Consider the following 23,241-nt stretch of genomic DNA (forward strand, 5'->3'; position numbering starts at 1 on the left):
TTCATTCCTTTGCAGGATGAGGTCCTGAGACAAGATCCTGGTTCCAAATGGAAATATCCCGGGAGAGAATTCTGACTGGTCCAGCTGGAGCCACGTGCTACACCATTCACTTTGGCCAGGCCAATTTCAATAAAAAAAATAAGTGAGGCGTGAGTTTGTGTACCCAGCTGGTGGTCAGGGGGAGGAGGTTGTTTGATTGAAGGAGTCAGAAGATGATTTGGTCTGGGAGACAGAGGGAGAGCTAGACTCAGAAAACAGTGACTATTCAGTTCCTAATGGAACCAGCAGCCGATTTTCTTTACATATTTCTTTGCTGATTAGTCTACATTTAACAAGGATTGGTTAATAGTTAACTGGTTGTAGGCTTGCAGACTCCTAGATCGCCTGGATGAGAGAGCAGGGCAACGAGCAAGAGGAGATAATCTGCCCCGATAGGGGTGGGGGATGGGAGCTGAGATAGGGGATGTGGGTAGGGGTGAGGGGGATGGGGGCTGAGATAGCGGATGTGGGGGGGGTGATGGGAATGAGGAGGGGTGCTCTGGTAGCAAAGATTTCCTCTGATACTCATCGTCTATACACTCTGTCTCTGTCTCTCTCTCAAAAATAAATAAACATAAAAAAAATAAAAAAGAAATTAATGTAGCTTAATCATACCCAATTTACATTCTAGGTTAACTAATTAATATGAAAGGGTGATTATTTTTCTTTAAAACTCACAGATGCAATCTACATATACACGATTTTGAGAATAATTTATTTTTTATTTATTAAAACTTTTTTTAAAGTTTATTTTGAGAGAGGGAGAGAGAGCAGGGGAAGGGCAGAGAGAGGGAAGAGAGAATCCCAAGCAGGCTTTGCGCTGTCAGCGTGGAGCCCGATGTGGGGCTTGAACCCACAGACCGTGAGATCATGACCTGAGCTGAAACCAAGAGTCGGACACAACAAGGTGCCCCGATTTTGAGAACAATTTAATACGTGAACTTCAACAATACAACTCTATTCTAATGTCATTATTTGAAATATAAAGAAACAGATCCTTACAAGACCAAAATAACCCATAAGCCATGAGGTTGGGTTTTATATTTTTCCTTATCTTTAAAAAAATTTTTTTTAATGTTTTTTATTTGTTTTTGAGACAGAGAGACAGAGTACCAGCGGGAGAGGGGCAGATAGAGAGAGAGAGGGATACACAGAATCGGAAGCAGGATCCAGGCTCTGAGCTTTCAGCTTTCAATGTTTATTTATTTTCGAGAAAGAGAGAGCACAAGCTGGGGAGGGGCAGAGAGAAGGGGACAGAGGATCTGAAGCAGGCTCTGTGCTGACAGCCCCGATGCAGAGCTTGAACTCATAAACTGAGATCATGACCTGAACTAAAGCCAGATGCTTTAACTGACTGAGCCGCGCAGGCGCCCCAGGAAAAGTGGCCTTTAAATTGAAGGAGGTGCTAGGTAGCAGAGAGGAACATGCTGCAGACCTGGAGCAGGGGTCTGTGCCAATGTAATTTGGGCAATAAGAGGAAGGGAGTGTGACTGGGATCGAAGGAAGTAGATTCTGGGATGTAATGTGACGTTTACATCTGTATTTTGTGAATGGTTGAACAGATGCTTGTATAGGGATAAGTGATCTGTTCAAAGCCAAACAGCTAAAAAGTGCTGGAACTAGAATGCTAGCTCAAGAGCATCAGATCTGAATTTCTTACATGCTCTACCACAGCCCTCAGAAACATCACTGTCTTCTGAGTAGGACCATCCCCTTTCGCTTAACAGTTCTGTAGCTACTAGTCTGTGCCCTCGAAACTCTCTAACCTGATGCTGTCCAGTACGGTTGCCATGGGACTCTTGAGCACTTGGAATGTGGCCAGTATGGATTGAAATGTGCTGTAATGGTAATGTACATATGAGATGTCAAGGACTTAGTAAAAAAAAGAAAAAAAAAGAATACAAAACGTCTCAGATCATTTTTATATTGATTTTTATGTTGAAATGATAATGTTTTAGATTTACTGTGGTCAATAAAATGTATTATTAATATTCATTTCATCTATTTCTTTTAACTTTTTCATTTTTTTTTTCAACGTTTTTATTTTTTTTTATTTTTGGGACAGAGAGAGACAGAGCATGAACGGGGGAGGGGCAGAGAGAGAGGGAGACACAGAATCGGAAACAGGCTCCAGGCTCTGAGCCATCAGCCCAGAGCCCGACGCGGGGCTCGAACTCACGGACCGCGAGATCGTGACCTGGCTGAAGTCGGACGCTTAACCGACTGCGCCACCCAGGCGCCCCAGTTTTTTCAAATGGAGCTATTAGAAAATTCTCGATTACCTACATGGTTTGCATCTGTGGTCTGCCATCTGTTGGAGGTACCACTCTGCCTATCGCCTGTTGTCCGTCCCATTGGGAATCTTGTTGAAATGTCTTGGCCCAGAGGTAGAAGTCCTACACCTTCTCCCTTTGCCGTCCTCCCTTCCCCTGTTCCCCCAGATTTTTATCTTAAATGGCACCATGAGCTCTGTGCTGACAGCTCAGAGCCTGGAGCCTGCTTCAGATTCTGTGTGTCCCTCTCTCTGGCCCTCCCCCGTTCATGCTCTTTCTCTGTCTCAAAAATAAAAAAATAAAAAAAAAACATTAAAAAAAATTTTAATGGCTCCATGAATTAGTTATGTTCTTCTGCGGGGAAGGTAGACTTAGTCTGCCCACATTCTGTCTTGCATATGGGCCTTTTCTAAAAAACCTATGAAAAAAAAAAATAATGACGATATTTTTTTTTTTTGTCCTGTTACCTCAAGAAAGGCGCATTAGATGAGAACCATAAATCCTTGTTACAGAGGCCTAATCTGGGCTATCCGTGAGCCAAGTTCAGTGCTCACTTTCTCCCGGGCGTGCAAACTAAAATTCCATTCCTCTCTAGCTCTGTTTCCTCTGTGAGGTTTCTGTGAGAACGATAACATTATGTAAACTGTAGGTGATTGAACGGTATTTATTGAATGACTAATGACTGAGGAAACAGTCCTGTGTTTCATTTTACAGCCAGCAAAGATGGAGAGGAACCTGGTGTTTTAAGGGAAAGACTCCTCTGCTCATCTGCTTCCTCCGGCTCCAGTCATGGTGTTGAGAGTGTCTATGGCGGTGGTGCTGGTGGTGAGGAGTCAGTGGCCAAATCTCTGCTTTCTGTGGTGTCGTTCTTGGCAGAAATTGTAGTGTATGTGATCTTGCATGAGGTTGTAGGGTTGGTGATGGCTGAGTTTACAGTGGTGGCATTTGGGATGAGGAGGGGGTGGACGTTGGCAAAAGGGCTGATGCTTTTGGTTCTGGGGAGAAGAGATAAAATTTGGTATTTTGTTTGGATCGAAGCATCAGAATTCTTGGTAACTTGTAGGTGTTCTTGGGAGTTCCCTTCAAGTGTGTGGGACATTTCATTTTGCATGTAGTTTTTTATCATTTGAACCACTTTCTGTCCAATGCAACATTTCCTCTTCTTGCATTTCTGTATCTCCGTTTCACCCACGGCACAGTAGTCTTTGCATCTCCCAAAACCCATTAGACATCTTCTCAAGCCAAAGTACTCTGCACAAAGAAAAGAAGAAACCATTGAGCTAAGGTTAATAGCTAGATATGATATTAAGACTGATGGAGGGAGAGGAATAGAGTAAGAGGTTGTTTATTAGTGCTAAGTTTTTTAAAAAAATGTTTTATTATTTTTGGGAGAGAGAGACAGACTGTGAGCAAGGGAGGGACAGAGAGAGAGACACAGAATCCAAAGCAGGCTTCAGACTCTGAGCTATCAGCACAGAACCCCAACGCAGGGCTTGGACTCATGCACCATAAGATCATGACCTGAGCCGAGGTCGGCCACTTAACCAACTGAGCCACCCAGGTGCCCCTATTAATGCTAAGTTTTAAATGCAGTCTTAGGGATGTTGATGAAAGTACCTGGCAGGCTAAGAAAGTCTCTGTACACCCCTGAAATCCAAAAATCTAGGGCACATAGAGGAAGGGAAAAAAGGGAAACACAACTTTTTGCTTTAGCATACTATTTTATTTATTTATTTATAATTTATTTTTTAAAGTTTATGTATTTCAGAGAGAGAGAGCATGAGCAGGGGAGGGACAGAGAGGGAGGGAGAGAGAATCCCAAGCAGGCTCCTTGCTGTCAGCACAGAGTCCCCTATGGGGCTTGAACCCACCAACCATGAGATCATGACCTGAGCTGAAACCAAGAGTCAGACGTTTAACCGACTGAACCACCCAGGCACCGCCAGGATATGATGTTAGACCCCCCACTTAGTATCTTAGACACTTACAGGGCCTCACTGTCTCTCCTCCTGATCCTAGGAAATACCTACAAGAGCAAAATCTGTCATAAAGCTAATCCAAGAAAGAATTTCAAAAGACAGCAATAGGACTTTCAGGAGAGCTGACCTCTTGCCAAACCCAGTGGTCCATGACTTCACTCTCCTTGACTCTTGCTTGACCTGTGGTTCCTCGGGCGTAGTGTTCATCATTTTCAGCCTCTCTGGACATTCTGTCCCTCAGATAATGTCCCTTATTCATAATCATAGCCATAGTCTCATCTCTACCAAGGTAACTCCCACATGGTTATCTATAGCCCTACATTCTCTGCTTTGTTTAGAATCTCATCTTCACCTGATTTTTTTTTTTCCGTCCCAATGTCTTCACCTTTTTTTCTGACTCAGGAAAGTTCTCCCTTGCTCTATAATCTTACCAATTCAACTGATTTTCCATAAATAGTAAGAGGCTTATGTAGTACCTAATGTTCACATACATTTCAACACCCTTTCTCTCCAGAGACAAAACAGTAAACTTCGTATATTTCAAGCAGCTGCATGGGTTAACCTGCTATACTCATGTGGAATCTGAGGCTCAAAGTGGCTAAATGACTTTACCCAAGACAACACGGCCATACCTGCTTATGTTACTTCTCTTAAGGTCCCAAGGTAAAAACATTAGAAATATCTTGACTCTTTCACTTTCCCTTCCCTGACCCATTGCCAGTTGTTCTAAATATCTGGGTGATTCTTGTATTCTGAAACAAGTCTTAACGCTTCTCTTTTCTTTCGAAAAAACAACACTCAGTCCTCTGCTTTAGCATTTTGCCACAATGCTTTCCTAGATGCCCTGATGAGTGATTTGGCAGTTTCCGAGAAGACAAAGCCTGAGAAAAGGGATGAAACTTTACAAATCTGAAAAAGTTGAGATGGAGAACAGAGACCTTTTTACTGGATCCTTAGAGGAGATGTTTTGAGCACAAGGGAAGAGACTTTGTATTACACCAGAGTATAAACTGATATGAACATTTGCTTCAAAAGATGGTTTAAATTAGAAATAGAGCAAAAATGAGGTAGACTTGGCTGAGTCCCAGATGATAGCCATGTAGAGGGCAGGAAGGCAGCCTTTATATGTTGGATAGTTTCTGAGCACACACAGAAAACAGCCTGCTTTCCTGTAGCTCTGCGTATATCCCTATCAGCAGAGTCTAGGATTGGGGCCTATGGGGATGTATGGGGGGCCGTGCATGACTGAGGCAATAGGCAAACTCTTCAGCCATCTGTTTGGGCATCTCATCTGTCAGCATTACTTGGGTTCCCATTGTCATGGACAGCCAAATCCCTGCTTCCTCACACCGACCCCTTTTAATCCCGTGATTCCACATTACCTGTGTTCACCTGGTACTGTAGCATAAGGCTGGCAAAGATAGGAAAAAGGAGCTTCATGGCTGGGCGCCAGAGAGGAAGCCTTCGATCTGGGTTGGTTTTCTTGGGCTCCAGCCTTTATGGGCCTCTTCATGGCCTGAGGCTGTGAGCAGTGAAGTGCAGCCGCGGCTCACAGCAGTTGTATTTTCACTGATTCTGTCTGAGAACAGCTTTCCTGAACGCTTCTGTGCAACATACTTCTGCTCTTGATCCTGCGGGAAACATAAGACATACAAGATATGAGTACTTGGCATCTCCACCGGTTAGCATGAGCACTGGATTACCATGATAATTCAGTGTATGTATGTTGAATGAGTTTGTTGGAGGCAGCTCTTGGCATAACTTAAAAAGAAATTGTTTATTTATCTATTTTGAGAGAGAATGAGAACGAGCTAGCAGGGGAGGGGCAGAGACAGAGAGGGAGAGAATCCCAAGCAGGCTTTGTGCTGTCAGCACAGATCCTGATGTGGGGCTCATTCTCACCAACCATGAGGCCATGACCTGAGCCGAGATCAAGAGTCAGTTGCTTAACCAACTGAGCCACCCAGGCGCCCCTTGGCATAACTTGAACTTTTTTATTGAGATATAATTGACATATAACATTTGTTTCAAGTGTTCAACGTAATGATTTGATATTTGTATATATTGTGAAATGATTATGACAGTAAGTCTAGTTAACATCCATCACTGCACTTTTAAGATTTACTGTCTTGCAACTTTCAAATATACAATATAATATTATTGACTATAGTCACCATGTGGTACATTATATTCCTGGGACTTACTAATTTTCTAACTGGACATTTGTATCATTTGATGATCTTTACCCATTTTGCCCCCCTTCACTCCCCCCACCCTAGGCAACCACCAATCTGTTCTTTGTATCTATGAGTTCATTTATTTTTAGATGCTGCATATAAGTGAGATCATATGGTATTGCCTTTCTCTGTCTTGACCTAATTCACTTAGCATAATGCCCTCAAGGTCCATCCGTGTTGTTGCAAATGGCAGTATTTTCTTTCTTATGGCCCATTTTATATATACTACATTTTCTTTATCCATTCATTCATCAGTGGACACTAAAGGTTGCTTTGATGTTTTGCTATTGTAAATAATGGTATAATGAACATGGGGGCGGTGTAGATGTATGTCTTTGAGTTAATGTTGTTGTTTCTTTCAGAAAAATACCCAGAAATGGAATTGCTGGATCATAATGATAGATCTGTTTGTAATGTTTTGAGGACTCTCCGTACTGTTTTCCATAGTGGTTGCATCCATTAGCATTCCTACCAAAAGTGCATTAGGGGTCTTGTTTTTCCCACATTTTTGCCAACACTTATTTCTTGTCTTTTTGATAATAGCCGTTCTAACAAGCATGAAGTGATATTTCATTGTGATTTTGATTTGCATCTCCCTGGTGATTAGTGATACTGAGCACCTTTTAATGAACCGCTTGGCCCTCTGTATGTCTTGTTTGGAAAAATGGATCGATTCTCTATCCATACGTAATTAGATATGTTGTTGTTGAGTTGTATGAGTTCTTTATATATTTTGGATATTAACCCCTTATCATGGTTTGCAAATATTTTCTCCCATTTGGTAGGCTGCCTTTTTCTTCTGTTGATGGTTTCCTTTGCTGTGCAGAAGCTTTTTGGTTTAGTGTAGTCCCATTTGTTAGTTTTTGCTTTTGTTTCCTTTGCTTTTGGTGTCAAATCCAAAAAAATCACTGCCCAGACTGATGTCAGGGAGCTTACTGCCTATGTTTTCTTCTAGGAGTTTATGTTGTCAGATCTTATGTTCAAGTCTTTAACTTTGAGTGAATTTTTGTGTGCAGTGTGAGGTAGTGGTATAGTTCATTCTTTTGCGAATTCTTTTGTGACTGTTCAATTTTCCCAACACCATTTATTGAAGAGACTGTCCTTCCCCTATTGTATATTCTTGGCTTCTTTGTCATTAATGAATTGACTATATATCTGTGAGTGTTATTTCTGGGCTCTCTCTTCTATTGTTCTGTGGGTCTGGATTTAGGCTCAGACCATACTGTTTTGATTACTATAGCTTTGTAATGTAATTTGAGAAAAGGAAGCACCAGGCCTATAGCTTTGTTCTTTCTCAAAGTTCCTTTGGCTATTTGGGATCTTTTGTGGTTCTATTCAACTTTTAGGGCTGGTTGTTCTATTTCTATGAAAAATTCCATTGGAATTTTGATAGGGACTGCACTGAATCTATAGACTGCTTTGGGTAGTATGTCCGTTTTAACAATACTAATTCTTCTGATGCGTGAGCATGAAATATCTTTCCGTTATTTGTGTCACCTTCAATTTCTAGCATCAATATCTTATACTTTCAGTATGGGTCATGAAAGTATAGGTCACCTCCTTGGTTAAATTTATTCCTAGCTATTTTATTCTTTTAGGTGAAGTTGTGAATGGGATTGTTTTCTTCATTTCTCTATAGTTCATTATTCACGTTTAGAAACACAACCGAGTTTTGTGTATTGACTTTGTGCCCTGCAACTTCACTGAATCACTTACTAGTTTTACCAGTTTTTTGGTAGAGTCTTTAGGGTCTTTTGTGTGACAATATATCCTGTGCCAATAGTGACAGTTTTTCTCCTTCTTTTCTCACATGGATGCCTTTAATTTCTTTTTCTTGCCTAATTGCTCTGGCTAGGATTTCTCATAGTTTGTTGAAATAAAGGTGGTGGGAGTGGGCATCTTTGTCCTTTTCCTGATCTTAGAGGAAAAGAGTTCAGCTCTTCTCCATTGAGCATGATGTTAGCTGTGGACTTGTCATATGTGGTCTTTATTGTGTTGAGGTATGTTCCCTCTATAGCCATTTTGTTGAGAGTTTATATTATAAATGGATGTTGAATTTTGTCAAATGCTTTTTCTGCATCTATTGAGATGACTGTATGATTTTTATCTTTTATTGAGTCACATGACGTCTGATTTGCAGACGTTCAACCATCCTGCATCCCTGGAATAAATCCCTCTTGATCATGGTGTATGATAGTTTTAATGTGTTGCTGAAATTTGGCTTGCTAATAATTTATTGAGGGGTTTTGCATCTATGTTCATTAAGGATATTGGCCTGTAATTTTCTTTTCTTATGATATGCTTGTCTGATTTTGGTATCAGGGTAATGCTGGCCTCATAATATAGTCATAAGTTATTTTGCTACTTTTGTTTTTTAACCTTCATACTAGCTTTACAAGTAATTAACCTATCACCTTTACAACACTAAATTATTCTGAATTTTACTGTATACTTTTACCAGTGAAATTTATACCTTCATGTTTTCCTGTTACTAATTAGTTCCCTTTCATTTCATCTTAAAGAAGTCCCTTTAACATTTCTTGTAAGGCTGGTCTACTTGCGTTGAATTCCTTTAGCTTTTGCTTATCTAGAAAACTCTTTATGTTTCCATCAAGTCTGAAGAACAGTTTTGCCAGGTAGAGTAGTCTTGATTGGCAGTTTTTCTTTCAATGCTTTACATATATTGTGCCACTTTGTTCTGGCTTGTAAAGTTTCTGTTGAAAAAAATCTGCTCATTTTGTCATATGGTGAGTCCTTGTATGTAACAAGTTGTTTTTCTTTTGCTTCTTTTAAGATTCTCAACTTGTCTTTAAAATTTGAAACTTTAATTATAATGTGCCTGGGTGGGTCTTTTTGGGTTCATGTTTTTTGGAACTCCCTGGGCTTCCTGGATCTGCTTGTCTGTTTCCTTCCCAAGGTTAGGGGAATATTCAGTCATGATTTCTTCAAATAAGTTTTCTGCCCCTTTTTCTGTCTCTTCTCCTTCTGAGACCCCTATAATGTGAATGTTGGTTCACCCGATATTATCCTATAAGTCCCTTAAGTTTTCTGCTCTTTTTATCATTCTTTTTTTTGTTTGTTTGTTTGTTTTTTGTTTTTTGCTGCTCTGATTGGGTGAGTTCCACTGCCCTTTGTGGTCACCGATGCTTTCTTCTGCTGCATCTAGTCTGCTGTCAACCCCCCACCCATTGTACTTTTCAATTCAGTTATTAGGTATTATTTTTTTTAACAAATATTTATTTATTTTTTGGGAGAGCACAAGTGGGGGAGGGGCAGAGAGAGGGAAGAGAGGATCTGAAGTGGGTTCTGCGCTGGCAGGCCGACAGCAGCAAGCCCAATGTGGGGCTTGAACTCACGAACCTTGAGATCATGATTTGAGCCAAAGTCGGATGCTCAACCGAGTGAGTCACACAGATGCCCCCAGTTATTGTATTCTTAAGCTCTGTGACTTTTACTCTGTAATTGTTTATATTTTCTATTTCTCTGTTGAAATTTCCACTCTGTTCATCCATTCATCTTCTGAGCTTGGTGATCATCTTTATGACCGTTATTATTATTATTATTATTATTTTAATGTTTATTTATTTTTTAAGAGAGAGAGAGGCAGAGAGAGAGGGAGACACAGAATCTGAATCAGGTTCCAGACTCTGAGCCATCAGCACAGAGCCTGACTGGGTCTCGAACCCCACAAACCGCGAGATCATGTCCTGAGTTGAAGTCAGTTGCTTAACCTACTGAGCCACCCAGGCTCCCTGACCATTATTTTGAACTCATTATCTGACACATCACTTATCTCTCTCTCACTCAGGTCTTTTTCTGAAGTTTTATTCTATTCCTTTGTTTGGAACATATTCCTTGGTTTCTTCAATTTCCTTGACTCCGTGTGTTGGTTTCTGTGCATTAGATGAAACAGCCACCTCTCCCAATCTTGAATGATTTGTATCCCAATCTTGAATGATTTACCTCATGAGGGAGATGAATCTTACTGTTCAACCTCACTCTGGCTTTGGTTGTCTCTCAATCATTGTGACTGTCCAAGCTCCTACTTTATTTTTAGGGGCTACCAGTAGTTGAGGTGCGACAAGGCCTGTCAGTGTTCCAAAGGGCAGGGTCTTAGTCAACACTTAGGTTCCAGCTGATTGGAAGCCTTACTTTCAGGCAGCAGCTTTTAAAGTATGTGAATATACTTTTTCCGGGAGAAGATTGGGAGTTGGCATTTCTGTCTGCTCCCTCTGCCCTCAGCTCTGGGATAATAGCCCTTTGAGAACTGTTTCTTTTTTCTTTTTTTGCTACCATCCCACTGAACCCATGAGCACAAGCCTCACTGGTCACCAGAGCCATGCCACCAGGGGATGTGTCCTCTGGGTGGCAGACATAAAAGCTGGGGCACAGATGCATACACCAGGTCCTTTCTTGGAGACACTGATGGCCTGGGGCAGGACAGAGGGAGGGCATGAGGATGGCACCTGCTGGTCTCCCAAGTCTCTGGAGAGGGCTGTAGTTGTCCCCTAGATGTGTGTTTAATTAGAAGCTCGTCCCTCAGGTTACAGCTGTGAAGAGAAGCTAATAGGCCTCTTTCACAGAAAGACTGGGGATGCATTTCAGTCTGTTGTCTCTGCATCGTGCCCTACGGGATTGGTAGCCAGCCAAGAACTGTCTCTCCACGTATTACAGTCCCATGGGGCCCATGAATGCAAGCCCTGCTGGTCATCAGAGTCAGGCAATCAAGAATTGTCCCCTGGGTGGCAGGTATAAAAACTGGGGCACCAGATGCAAAAACCAGGGCACAATACGTGTATGTAAATTCCGCTCTGGGCATCGTATTCTATAGTAGCAGAGGGAGAGAGCAGAGATAAGTGCCTTTCTCTTGAGGTCTCTGGAGAGGGTTACAGTTGGCCCTTAGATGTGTGTTTCATTAGCAGCCTGTTCCTCTCGGAGCTGCAGCTCTGAAGATAAGCTAATAGACCCCTTTCACAGAGTGGCCGGTCACCTCAGTCCGCTCTGCCCTGGTGTTGTTAGTGGGTTAAGAAATCTTCCTCTGTTTTTGTCCTGTGAGACCTGTAAGTGTAAGCCCTGCTGGCAAATAGAGGCAGGCAGTTTAGAGGTGTCCCCTTGGTGGCAGCGGTAAAAACCTGGGGAGTCAGAAGCTGTATAAGCTCCTTTCTGGGAGATATTGGTGAGCCTAGTGAGGCAGAGGAACAGCACAAATATGGCGCTCACCGGCCCCGGTCTTTGGAGAGTATTTGCATAATCCCCTAGATGTGTGTTAAATTAGATGCCTGCCATGCTGGAGGTGGGATTTCTGGTGAGATTGTGTCTCAGCCTCTCCTACCTACTTCAGTGTGTTTTTTTCCCCCAATCATCCAATGTATAGGAGTTGTTCAGCTAGACACTGTCCTCGCCCCGCCTCACCCGCCCAAGGAAATTGTTCTGTATGTAGCCGTAGATTCAGTGTGCCTGTGGAAGGAGGGGAGTTCAGAATCCTCCTACATTGCCATCTTGAATTGGAATCTCCTTGCTTTTCTTTTGATTGGCTAAATATTTTTCACTTTAAATTTATTCCCATCCCTTGTTTGGAAGGCACACACTATATATATATATTTTTTTAATTTTTTTTCAATGTTTATTTATTTTTGGGACAGAAAGAGACAGAGCATGAACGGGGGAGGGGCAGAGAGAGAGGGAGACACAGAATCGGAAACAGGCTCCAGGCTCTGAGCCATCAGCCCAGAGCCCGACGCGGGGCTTGAACTCACGGACCGTGAGATCGTGACCCGAGCTGAAGTCGGACGCTTAACCGACTGCGCCACCCAGGCGCCCCAGCACACACTATATTTACTTAATCAGTAACTTAGCATTTTTTTTTTTTTTTTTAACGTTCATTTATTTTTGAGAGAAAGAGAGCGCATTGGGGCAGGGGCAGAGAGAAGGGGACAGAGGATCCAAGGCGGGCTCTATGCTGACAGCAGCGAGCCCATGTGAGGCTCGAAGTCGCAAACTGTGAGGTCATGACCTGAGCTGCAGTTGGATGCTCAACTGCATGTGCCACCCAGGTGCCCCATAGAAATTTTATCATACATACTCACCTATCAAAATCTAATTAGTGTCTTTCTCCTCCTTATAAAGATTTAGAGCATTATAATTCCACCTCTCCTGACTTATGCACAATAGATTCTGTGTATTTTAGTTATATAATTTTTAACCCAAGACAGTATGATTATTGTTTTATAAATCAAGCCTTTTCTCCTTGGTATTATTCCATGATCTGAAGTTAACTTTGTTGGATTTTGATATAGTGACTCCAGCTTTCTTTTTACAGGTGTTTGCATGGTATATCTTTTCCCATCCTTTCATTTTGAGACTACGTATATTTCCATATAAAATGTATATATTTGTAAATAGCATATAGTGTAAAAAACTCATTTATCGGGGTGCCTGGGTGGCTCAGTTGGTTGAGCATCCAACTCTTGATTTCAGCTCAAGTCATGATTCCAGGTTCGTGGATTGAGGCCCTTAAGCCTGCTTAAGATTCTCTCTCTCCCTTTGCCCCTCACCTCTACACTCTCTCTCTCTCTCTCTCTCTCTCTCAAAACAAACAGGGGCGCCTGGGTGGCGCAGTCGGTTAAGCTTCCGACTTCAGCCAGGTAACGATCTCGCGGTCCGTGAGTTCGAGCCCCGCGTTAGGCTCTGGGCTGATGGCTCGGAGCCTGTTTCCGATTCTGTGTCTCCCTCTCTCTCTGCCCCCTCCCCCATTCATGCTCTGTCTCTCTCTGTCCCAAAAATAAATAAAAAAACGTTGAAAAAAAAACAAACAAACAAACCCAAAAACACCCCCCTCCCTCCAAATCCAAACCCATTTATGCTCAACACATGATTCACCATTAAGGAAATGCAAATCAAAACCACATTGAGATACCACTCCACATCTCTTGGGCATCTACTATCAAAAACCCCCCAAAATAGCAAGAGTTGGTGAGGATGTGGAGAAATTGGAATCTTTGTGCACTATTGATGAGAATGTAGAAAGGTGCAGTTGCTAAGGGTAATTGCATGGCAATTCCTCAAAAAACTAAAATAGAACTACCCTGTGATCCAGCAACTTCACTTCTAGGTACGTACCCCAAATAACTGAAAGAAGGGTTTAGAAGATATATTTATACGCTCATATTTATAGCACCATTATTCCTGGTGGAAGGAACACAAGTGTCACAGACAGACGAATGGATAAACAAAATGTGGTATATGTACATACTATGGATAATAATGCAGATTTTAAAAGGAGGGATATTCTGAAATGTGCTGTAACATGAACGAACCTTGAACATAACGTTATGTTATATGAAATAAGCCAGTCACAAGGAAGATAAATACTGTATGATTCCACTTATGTGAGGTACCTAGAGAAGTCAAATTCATAGAACACAGAAAGCAGAAGTGTGGTTTCCAGGAAGTGAGCGGAGGGGAAAATGAGGAATTATTGTTTAATGGGCAAAGAGTTTCAGATTGGCAAGATTAAAAGAATTCTGGAAATTGGTTGCACAACAATGTGAATGTACGTAACACTACTGAATTGTATACTTAGAAATGGTTGAGATGGTAAATGTTATGTCCATGTTACTACAATTAAAAAATATTAAAATAAGCCATGGCTCTTTCATGGGTCTCTAATTTTCTAGTGAAAAAAATCCATTCAAATTTTAATTTCTGTATTTAAACTATTTCCATGTACTATGATCATAACTATATTTGGGTTTTGTTTTTTTTTTTTTCTGCTTGTTCTTTCTTTTTTATCTCCCTGTTTCACCTCTTCTGCCTTCTTTTAGATTATTTGAATATGTTTCTAGTATCTCTTTAAAATTTTTTTCATTTATTTTTTTTGACTATATAGTTTTTTTGTGATTTCTCTAGGGATTACAATATATGATCTTATCTTTTCATAATCTACATAGAATTGATATTTGAATGGAAGGTAGTATTCTCACCACTACATAAGTCCCTTTATACTGTCCTCTGTATGTTGTCATATGTATTACATTTACATATAGTAAAAACCCCATGAGACCTGTTATAGTCATTGCTTTTAGTTGGTTTACACATATTTTTTTTTAAAGTTTATTTACTTTTTGAGAGAGAGAGAGACCGCATGAACGGGGGAGGGTCAGGGAGAGAGGGAGACACAGAATCTGAAACAGGCTCCAGGCTGTGAGCCATCAGCACAGAGCCTGATGCGGGGCTTGAACTCACGAACCGCGAGATCATGACCTGAGCCGAAGTCGGACGCTTAACCGACTGAGCCACCCAGGCGCCCCTACACATATTTTTTTTTTACAAGTTTATTTACTTTTTGAGAGAGAGAGAGAGGCAAAGTGAGAGAGAGAGAGAGAGAGAGAGAGAGAGAGAATGCTCTGTGCTGGCAGAGTCCCAATGTGGGGCTCAATCCCATGAACTGTGAGACTGTGACCCGAGCCAGAATTCAAGAATGGGACACTTAACCGACCGAGCCACCCAGGTGCCCCGTTATATGTATTTTAAAGCACTTAAGAGGAAAGACTAGTCTATTATATTTACCAAAATATTTACCATTTCTGTTGCTCTCCCTTCATTGTTGAACTTCTATTTTCCTCTGTTGTATCTCCTCTCCTCCCCCCACCACCAACCTTTTTTGGAAGAAATTTCTTCAGCCTTTTTTTTAGAGCAGGGTTGCTAGTTTTCTTTTATCTGAAAATGGCTTTCTTTTCTTTTCTTTTCTTTTTTTTATAAAAAAATTTTTTTAATGTTTATTTTTGAGACAGAGAGAGACCGAACATGAATGGGGGAGGGTCAGAGAGAGAGGGAGACACAGAATCTGAAACAGGCTCCAGGCTCCGAGCTGTCAGCACAGAGCCCGACGCGGGGCTCGAACCCACGGACCGTGAGATCATGACCTGAGCCGAAGTCGGACGTTTAACCGACTGAGCCACCCAGGTGCCCCTCTTTTCTTTTTTTTAGACAAACACTTTATTGAGGTATCATTGACATACAAAAAGGTGTACATATTTAGTGCACACAATTTGATGAGTTTGGAGATAGGTACATAAATATAAAACCATCACCACAATCAGCACCACATGCTTATAAACATATATGACCTCCAAAAGTTTCTTCCTACGTTTAAAGTCTATTTTCATTATTTAAAAAATTATTTTTATTATTTGTTTATTTACTTATTTAAGTTTTATTTATTTAAATAATCTCTACACCCCACATGGGGCTTGAACTCGTGACCCAATATCAATAGTTGTATGCTTTCCCAACTGAGCCAGCCAGGTGCCCCTAAAAATATATTTTTAAATAGTTAGTGATAAGAACACTAAACATAAGATACATTGTTTTAGCAAACTTTTTTTAAACTTTTTTTTTTTTAATGTTTATTTTTGAGAGAGAGTGCGTGTGGGAGAGGGGCAGAGAGAGAGGAAGACACAGAATCTGAAGCAGGCTCTGGGCTCTGAGCTGTCAGCACAGAGCCCGACGTGGGGCTTGAACAACGAACTGCGAGACCCGTGAGATCATGACCTAAGCTGAAATCAGACGCCTAACTGATTGAGCCACTCAGGTTCCCCATGTTGTAGCAAATTTTTAAGTATACAATACAGTATTGTTAACTGTAGGCACTGTGTCCTACAGTTCTTACATTTGCATAACTGAAACTTTGTACTCTTTGACCAACATCTCTCCATTTCATCTCCCTCCCTGCCCCCAACGCCAGTCCCTGGGAACCACTACTCTACTCTCTGCTTCTATGAGTTTTATTAATTTAGATTATTTAAGTAGGACCATGTAGCATCTGTTCTTAAGTGTCTGGCTTATTTCACCTAGCGTGATATCCTCCAGATTCACCCGTGTTGTCACAAACGGAAGGATTTCCTTTTTTATTAAAGGGGAATAATATTCTATTATATGCAAATACCACATTTTCTTTATCCATTCATTCATCAGTGGACATTTAGAGTACTCCATGCTTTGGCTGTGGTGAATAATACTGCAGTGAATATGAATGCAGATATCTCTTTGAGATCGTGATCTCACTTCCTTTGGATATACACCCAGGAATAGGTCGGTGGATCGTTAGGGGAATTCTATTTTTAATTTTTTGAGGAACTTCCATACGGTTTTCCATAGTGGCTGAACCAGTTTACATTCCCACCAACAGTGTACAAGGGTTCAAAAATTTCCCATATTGTTGCCAACACTTGTTAGCTTTGTTTGTTTTTTGATCATAGACATCCTAATAGGTGTGAAGTGATATCTCATTGTGGTTTTGATTTGTGCATTTCCCTGATGGTAAGTGTTGTTGAGCACCTCATATACTTGTTGGCCATTTGTATTTTTGGAGAAGTTTTTATTGAGGTCCTTTACCCATTTTAAAAAATCAAGTTAATTGTTCTTTTGCTACTGAGTTGTAGGAGTTCCTTATATATTTTGGATCTTAACTTCTTATCAGCTACACGATTTACCAATATTCTCTCCTCGTCTATCGATTGCCTTTTCACGCTATTGGTTTTTTCCTTTGTCGAGTAAGCTTTTTAGTTTGATATTTTGGTAATTGTTGGCTTTTCCTCCTCTTCTTTCTCCTCTTTCCTTTAGTAACTTTTAACATTTCTTCCTCTTTTGCCGTCTTCCTTTGTGATCTGGTGACTTTTTGTAGTGGTATTATTCTTTGATTCTTTTCCCTTTACGTTTCGTGCATACACTGCAGCTCTTTGTGATTTCCACAAAACATCTTATAGTTACAACATCCTGTTTTAAGATGATGACAACTTAAGTTTGCTACAAAAACTTCATACTTTTACTTCTTCCCTCTTCAGAACATAGATTATTGATGTTATAATTCACATGTTTTTGTATTGTGTCTCCATTAACGAGTTATCATAGTTACAGTGATTTGCACTTGTCAAAAGGGATTTTAACATCATTGCAATATATAGGGACTCTGAATTTGACTATATGTTTACCTTTACCAGTAATTTTTTTAAAGTGTTTATTTTTGAGAAAGAGAGAGAAAGAGAGAGACTGCAAGTGGGGAAGGGGCAAAGAGAGAGAAGGAGACGCAGAATCCAAAGCAGGCTCCAGGCTTTGAGCGGTCAGCACAGAGCCCGACGAGGGGCCCGACCGAGAGGTCAACATCCTGACCTGAGCCGAAGTGGGACGCTCAACCAACGGAGCCACCTAGGCGCCCCCAGTTTGTGTCTTTCTGAGATGAGCTTCTTTCCCTTAGTAATACGCATTTAAATTTCCTCCATGTCTTCTCATGGCTTGCTAGCTAGCTCACTTCTTTTTGGCATGGAATAATTTTCCATTGTCTGGACGCACCGCCGTCGTTATCCATTTCCCTTCTGAAGTACATCTTGGTCGTCTCCACGTTTTGGCAAAATTATGAAAACCGCTTTAAACTTCTGTCTGCAGGTTTTTGTGTGGGCTTAAGTTTTCAACTCCTTTAGGTAAGTACAGGTTTCCCGCAGTATCCAAAAGTGGAGCGTTCCTGTGAAATCTTTTGTGAGATGGCATGGTGTAAAATGAAGAGACAGTTACCATTAATTTATATGGGAAAATTTGAGGGTGTTCCCAGACCCCAAAAGTAACCTCTCTTAGGCTTTTCCGATACCTTAGGACACACCTTTGCCAATAAATGCACAGAATAAATCGAGACAAGGCACAGATGCTCAGAGACCCACTTTCTGGCTCTGGTGGCCTGACGCTGAGATGCCGAGTGTAGGTCCGGGGGCAGGCGTTTGGCGGGGGCCACTGTTGTTACTCGGGGGCACACCGCCTCCATACCAGCTGGCTGCAAAACAAACGCTGAATGCTGGCTTCGCTTTCTGCCTTTTTTTTTTGTGGAAGGAAGAATCCTCCTCGGGTTTCTTTTGGCTAGTGAAAACAGCGCTCGTGGGGGGCTTTCGTACAAGCAAAGTGGTGTACCGTGAACTTTTGGGAAGTGGGGGATACCTGTACCCAGGAACCACAATTGTGGAATCGGACAGTAAGAGTGTCTTTAGTTTTGTAAGAAGCCACCGGATTGACTTTGGTCTTTCATGTTGGTTGTGCCATTTTGCATTCTCACCGGCAACGCTGGAGAGTTCCTGCTGCATAGCCTCCCCAGGATTTGGCGTTTTGGTGTCTGGATTCTGGCCGTTCTGATAGGTATGTTGTGATATCTCACGATTGCTTTAACTTGGACTTCCCTGACGACAAATGATGTGAAGCATCTTTTCGCACGCTTATTTGCCATCGGTGTATCTTCTTTGTTGAAGTGTCTGTGAAGGCTTTTGGCCCATTTTTTACTTGGGTTGTTTATTTATTTATTTTTTTTATTACTGAGTTCTAAGAATTCTTTGTATATGTTGGATAGCAATCCTTTATCACATGGGTCTTTTGCAAATATTCTCCCCCAGTCTGTGACTTGCCTTCTCATGTTCCTGACATTGTCTTCTGCAGAGCAGAAGTCTTTAATTTTAGTGAAGTTTACCTTATCAATTATTTCTTCATGGCTTGTGCCTTTGGTCAGTTATGAAATTCTTCAGCTCTAGGAATTTTTTTAAAGTGATTTCTTTTTTTTTTTTTTGAACTTATTTTGTTTAAGTATTGTTTTCCCAATTTTGTTTATTGCCTGTCTATGTTTTCTTGCAGTTCACTGAACTTCTTTTTAAATGTTTCTTTATTTTTTAGAGAGAGAGAGAGAGAGACAGAGACAGAGCGAGAGCAGGGGAAGGGCAGAGAGAGAGGGAGACACAGAATCTGAAGCAGGCTCTAGGCTCTGAGCTGTCAGTACAGAGCCCGACACGGGGCTTGAACTCACAGACCTTGAGATCACAACCTGAGCTGAAGTTGGACGCTTAACCGACTGAGCCACCCAGGCACACTTCACTCAACTTCTTTAAGAGGATTATTCTGAATTCTTTGGGAGTTTACATATCTTTATTTTTAAGGGTTGGTTATTGGAGTCCTATTACTTTTTTTTTATGTTTATTTTTGAGAGAGAGAGAGAGAGAGAGAGAGACAGAGTGTGAGTGGGGGAGGGGCAGAGAGAGAGGGAGAGAGAGAATCTGAAACCGGCTCCAGGCTCCGAGCTGTCAGCACAGAGCCTGACATGGGGCCCGACCCCACGAACCGTGAGATCATGACCTGAGCTGAAGTCAGATGCTCAACCAACTGAGCCACCCAGGCACCCTTGGAATCTTATTACTTTTTTTGGGTGGTGCCATGTTTCCCTGATTCTTTATGATCCTTGTATCTTTGTAGTGGTGTCTGTGCCTTTGAGGATGCAGTCACCTCTTCCAGTCGATACAGGTTCAATTTGGCACAGAAGGACCTTCACAAGTCGGTTCAGCCTGGGGTTCTGGACTTTTCACTGGCAGGTGGGGCTTGCTGTGGGGTCTCTGGTCGGATGGAGCTCCTGCCTGTCCTGTGAGCTTTGGTAACGCTGGTGGCTGGCCTCCCACCTGCTGGCTGGGTTCCGTGGTGGGGAAGTGTTGCCTGTTGGGATCCACGGTCAGGCAGTGCCAGTTGCTGGGCTCACCGGGCTCCTTGGTGGAGCGCTGCCGCTGGCTGGGCTCCATAGCTGGGCAGGGCCACTGGCTAGTTTCTGCAGCCACCCCTGATTGGATGGGGTTGCAGTTTGTACTCCCTGATGAAATGGTGCTTCTAGCTGGATTTTATGTGCAAGTGAAGCCGCCGGCTGTGCTTCATCGTTGGGTGGGGCTACTGGCTGTGGTCTGACACTGGGCAGGGTTGCGGGTTGTGCCGTGTGACCGGTTGGGGTGCTGGCTTTGCTCCCTGGCCCCGCGGAGTCACTGGCTGTTCTCTGTGGTTCGGCAGGGTCCCTGACTGTGTACCACGGCCAAGCAGGGCCATGGACTGTGCTCTGCATCTGGGTCGGACCATGGGCTGAGGACCCTCCCGGGCAGAAATGCTGACTGTGTTCCCCGGCCAGAGGGATTGTTGACTTGGCTTCACAGGTGGGAGGAGCCACTGCCCGGGCTCTCTGTTTGGGCAAGGTCATGGCTGCAATGTGGTTGCAATGCAGTGCTGGTCACTGTGAGCCCCCCATCCCTTCTTTGTTCCAGCTGCCTTGCTGTGGTCTAGGTCTGTCAGTTGTCCCAGCTCCAAGATAGAAATGGGCTCCCAAGGAGGGACCCAGAAATGCTGGGGAGGCTAAACGTCTGGGGAGAAATTGTGGGCCCAGGAGATCGCGCTTGGTGTGGCACCGTGTTTGCCCGGGGGAGGGCTGATCTGGTCAAAGTGAACCTGCTCCTCTTACCTTTCTAAAGTAGGTTTCCTTGGTTTCGGTGCTTCAGCCTCACTCTGGGATTTTCAGAAAGGCATCTTGTCTGTGGATATTTGCTAATTTGTATTTCTGTGGGGAGGACTTGATCCAGGGGCCTCTTCTTCCACTATCTTGCTACCTTCAACAGCAGAAGTACATTTGGTTGCAACACAGAGACTGAATCTGCGTGTATTCATGGGAGTGACCGTGGGACGGGAGAGAATGGGAGAGCTCTGAGTAGAGAGCATATTCAGAACAGCGTATAAAGTATGAAGGAGGGATCTTAGGAATGCCATTCAGTTTTTCTCTGATAGTGTCCTTTCCCGCTCCTCTCATAAGCAACCTCCTACTGATTTCTCAAATCTCTGCTTCATTGGAACTTCCAAAGCAAGTCTCTTTAAAATTTTTTTTTTTTTCAACGTTTATTTATTTTTGGGACAGAGAGACAGAGCATGAATGGGCGAGGGGCAGAGAGAGAGGGAGACACAGAATCGGAAACAGGCTCCAGGCTCTGAGCCATCAGCCCAGAGCCCGACGCGGGGCTCGAACTCACGGACCGTGAGATCGTGACCTGGTTGAAGTCGGACGCTTAACCGACTGCGCCACCCAGGCGCCCCAAAGCAAGTCTCTTTAAATCCTGGACTACTGTTGACCATTTTAAGCTCTTCTTCGTTTAATGTCCTCATTAGTTATTTATTGAGCATGTATCACATTCTAGAAACCGTCTCAGGGGCCAGTAGTATGTACCACAAGCAGTTCCTACCGTCATGGGGTTTACATTAAAGTGGTTTAAAATAGTGAGCAAAACCAGGTATGGCTCTCACTTTCATTGAGCCTTCTGTTGAGTGAGGCAAACAGGCAGTTCAATGGCTGCTGCTGAGGGCTCTGTAAAGACTGAAAATGACAAATTCAGATGCCACTAATCTGTACACTTTTGTGATTTTATCCAGCGTTCTTATCAGTTGTTCTTTTTTTTTTTCTTTTTGAGAAGGCAAGCACTTAAAAGGATCTGGGGATCCAGTCCACTTAAGTGTCCAAGTTCAGCTGGGGTCATGGCCTCATGGTTCGTGAGTTCGAGCTCCGCATTGGGCTCTCTGCTGTCAGTGCTGAGCCCGCTTTTGATCCTCTCTCCCGCGCTCTCTGCCCCTCTACTGCTCTGTCTGTCTCTCTTAAAGATAAATATTAAAAAAAAAAAAAAAAAAGAAAGGAGCTAAGGTTGAAATTTTTCCATACAGATAGGTGCAGAAAATGATAGTGTTTGGATTCTTAAGATGTTGGCGAGAAAGCAGTTGACGCGATCAGTCATGGAGTGGCCGCTGATAAAGAAAAGCGAGGAAGGAAGAGTCTGATTGACACATGGAATGTACTGGAGTCAAGGGAGTATATATCTTGATGAATTCAAGGAGAAGGCTTCCATAATAACAAAATCAGGGAGTTGAAGATGTGACTGGGTGTAATCCCAGGAGGCGGAGTTAGGCAGAACAGATTCCATTCAGCTTACACTGCTCACACATTAATGAGACCCTGGAGAAGTCCTGTCAAGCCTCTGAGCCTCAGTTTCCAAATTTAAAAAACGCTGGCAATGACACCAAACTCGAAAGTGTTACGAGTTTGTTTTTTTTTTCAACGTTTATTTATTTTTTTTGGGACAGAGAGAGACAGAGCATGAACAGGGGAGGGGCAGAGAGAGAGGGAGACACAGAATCGGAAGCAGGCTCCAGGCTCTGAGCCGTCAGCCCAGAGCCCGACGTGGGGCTCGAACTCACGGACCGCGAGATCGTGACCTGAGCTGAAGTCGGACGCCCAACCGACTGAGCCACCCAGGCGCCCCGAAAGTGTTACGAGTTTTAAGTGTGGTAACTTAAGTGGCATTCAGTGCATGGTTGGTGCCCATAGAATATTTGCTTCCTACTGTGTGATGCCCCCCAGCCTTCTTTTATTCCTTCCCTTTCTCCTGTTCCTATTGTTAAAGTCCTAGCGAAGTTATTGTCCCATGAAATGAGATGAGGAATAAAGAAATTGTGCAGGAAATCCAGGTCAAGGGACTAGAAGATAAAAGACCTTAAGAAGGAGAGCTTGAACAAGGTCAATTCCTTCATCTAGGTCACATGACTAGGGCGATTTCAGGGATCAAGGTAGTCCAGTGTGGGAAGTACAATGAACTTTTCGGGGAGCCTCTGATAACCCCTCTGTCTGGGCAGACAGATCCCAATCTCTTTGTACCTGTGACTTCTCTCTCCTAGTCCTACGAACGGGCCCTCACCCCAGGGCACCCCAGGGCACAGCATGATCTGCAGCCACTTACGCACATACCCTTCTGCCATCGTCCAGAGAACAAAGACCTACAAGAGATTTCCCATCTCCCAGTGAAGACAGCCTGGCATGCAGGGGACTGAAAATTTGCATGGGTGATC

The 23,241-nt window shown here is 42.8% G+C and overlaps 1 protein-coding gene and 1 long non-coding RNA gene across 2 annotated transcripts in view; one reads left to right on the plus strand and one right to left on the minus strand.

Moving 5' to 3' along the window:
• LOC147582697 (uncharacterized) overlaps window positions 1-23,241 on the plus strand; it is a 146,537-nt gene that overhangs the window by 24,527 nt on the left and 98,769 nt on the right. The gene's annotated exons all lie outside the window — the stretch shown is intronic.
• On the minus strand, window positions 3,016-5,731 carry DEFB129 (defensin beta 129). Its single transcript, XM_025932559.2, is given in 2 exon segments — window positions 3,016-3,563; window positions 5,674-5,731. Coding segments are annotated over 2 exon segments (606 nt in total).

Source organism: Puma concolor, chromosome A3, assembly GCF_028749965.1.
Source record: "Puma concolor isolate L17-30 chromosome A3, mPumCon1.1.hap2, whole genome shotgun sequence".
In the NCBI taxonomy this organism is placed as follows: domain Eukaryota; kingdom Metazoa; phylum Chordata; class Mammalia; order Carnivora; family Felidae; genus Puma; species Puma concolor.